At 33.0% G+C, this 2,500-nt stretch overlaps 1 protein-coding gene across 1 annotated transcript; it reads left to right on the forward strand.

The window, feature by feature from the left end:
* Positions 1 to 1,411: 1,411 nt before the first annotated feature.
* LOC122267062 (uncharacterized) lies at positions 1,412 to 2,250 on the forward strand. Its single transcript, XM_043037036.2, has 2 exons — positions 1,412 to 1,489; positions 1,600 to 2,250. Exons 1-2 carry the CDS (start codon positions 1,469 to 1,471, stop codon positions 2,248 to 2,250), a joined length of 672 nt encoding a protein of 223 aa, XP_042892970.2. The 5' UTR covers positions 1,412 to 1,468.
* The last annotated feature ends 250 nt before the right edge of the window (positions 2,251 to 2,500 follow it).

The raw sequence follows: 2,500 nt of genomic DNA on the forward strand, positions 1-2,500 counted from the left end.
ATATATATATATATATATGTATGTATATATATATATACATATATATACATATATATATATATATATATATATTTATATATATACATGTCTACATACATATATACATGCATACATACACACACACATGTATGTGTATATGTATATATATATATATATATATATATATATATATATATATATATATATATATATATATATATATATATATATATATATATATATATATATATATATATATAGATATATATATATATATATATATATATATATATATATATATATATATATATATATATATATATATATATATATATATATATATATATTATATATTATATATATATATATATACATATATATATGTATATGTTTACATACGCATATACATACATACATAAATGTATATGCATATATATACACATATATATATAAATATATGTATATATATATATATATATATATATATATATATATATATATATACATACATACACATACAGACGAATATCAATATATCAAATATGTATTTATTTATTTTTTTTTTTTCAATTCTTAATCTGTCAACTTTTCGTTCAACTGTGTGTGTGTTTGTGTGTGTGTGTGTGTTTGTGTGTGTGTGTGTGTGTGTGGTTGCGCGTGCGTGTGTGCGGTTGCGCGTGCGTGTGTGCGGTTGCGCGTGCGTGTGTGCATGTATTGCCCTGTGTAAAAGAGTAATAATGATAGAAACAAAAATAATAATAACAGTAATGATAATAAAGAGATAATCATAATAATCATAATGATAGTGAGGATGATAATGACAATAATGAAAACAATGATAACAGCAGTTATAATGATAACGATAATAATGATCATTGTTTTCATAATAACAGTGATGATAACAGCGGTAGCAAAAACAATAATCATTATGATGATGATGATAATGATAATGGTAATAATAATGATGATAATAAAACCATTTTTTTATAATGGTAATAATGATAATTGCATAACAGCAGCAACACCTAAAAGGATAGGAAAGATGGAAGATATTAATTGTATTAATAATGACAATGATAGGGAAAAATATTAACAATGATAATCTGGATGACAATAATAGCAACAATAATCTCTGACAATGATGACAAAATTACGACATAAACAAATAATCAAACAAAAGGATACACCAAACCCAAAATACAAAAAGGATTTCCTCTATACACTGCTACACGGATTTGTATACCAGTTTAATACCTTACAAACTGATATCCTTCTATTTTCATTCATTTCAATGTTAACATCCTATTCACGGAAATCATTCTGTACTAAAAAAAAAATGACATAAAGTGAAATCTAGTAACCTTTTAACCTTGCTCCTCAAGTACAGTGAAGTATAAATACCTTGGTCAGGCGAACCGTGTCACACTTCACTGTTTGTGTCCGGTTAATCTACTAGCGCTGTAGTAAAAAGGAAACTACTATCAAAGCAATGAATCCTACGTGCAATATGGTAAGAGAAATTTATTGAATTAATGGTTATTTGAATGTGTCTTTATAGATGTATAGCTGCCTTTTTTTCTTTCTTTTTTAATGAATTAATCTACCGTTTGATCACAACAGCTGCGAGGTGCCTCCGTGCTGGTCCTGGTGTGCATGGTGTCCGCTGCGAAGCTCCAAGGCTACAGTGACGGAGGTGACTCTGGCTTGGGAGTCGACCTCAGTGGCGGAGTCCATGGCGGTGCCGCAGGCGGGTCCGGTAGCGGCCACGTTTTCCCGGCCGTCTTCGTCGGAAGCGGATACCTCCCTGCTAGTGCTTTTGGAAACGCTGCTGGAAGTATCTCAGGAGGCGCTGCTGGAGGCTTCGCCGGTGGTGTTGTCCAAGAGGAATATAGCGAGCCAAGCTTCGGCCCTGGCTCCGTTGCTGCCGTCTCCCCCGTTGTGACCGTTGAAGAAGAATACAGCGAGCCAAGCATTGACGTTTCGCCAGTTGGGCCCATTCCGACTGTTGTTACCGTTGAGGAGGAATACAGTCACCCAGCCATTGGCGGTGCTGGCGTAGCTCCTATTGCTTCTGTTTCGCCCGTTGTCACCGTTGAAGAAGAATACAGCGAGCCAAGCATCGGCGCTGGCCCCTTCATTTCTGTTGGCCCCTCTGTGGACCCCGTTGTACCAGTTCCAACCCTGGTTACCGTTGAAGAGGAGTACACTGGACCCAACGAAGTCGCACATGTCAGCCTCCCTGTTAGCGAATACAATTCACCAGACTATTAATTCTGTGTGCATTGAAGAAAAAAAAAGTTTTTTATATATTTATTATATGTTCCTTGTTAAGGAATGAATCATTATATATAAATCAACATCATACAGAATTTTATTCCATCCATAAGTTATAGACTCATCCTGTAAGAGATGATGGGATGTAATCCTCGAAATATATATACATATGTGTGTATGTACATATGCGTATATGTATACATATATACATGCATTTTTATATTTGCAAATATATATATATATATAT

This window comes from Penaeus japonicus, unplaced genomic scaffold (assembly GCF_977035675.1).
Source record: "Penaeus japonicus unplaced genomic scaffold, GWHDUDI00000001_assembly GWHDUDI00000030, whole genome shotgun sequence".
Lineage (NCBI taxonomy): Eukaryota > Metazoa > Arthropoda > Malacostraca > Decapoda > Penaeidae > Penaeus > Penaeus japonicus.

Coding starts and splice junctions, on each gene's coding strand:
- LOC122267062 (XM_043037036.2), top strand. CDS start 1,469: ATGAATCCTACGTGCAATATG. Junction 1,490..1,599: donor TGAATCCTACGTGCAATATG/GTAAGAGAAATT, acceptor TGATCACAACAG/CTGCGAGGTGCCTCCGTGCT.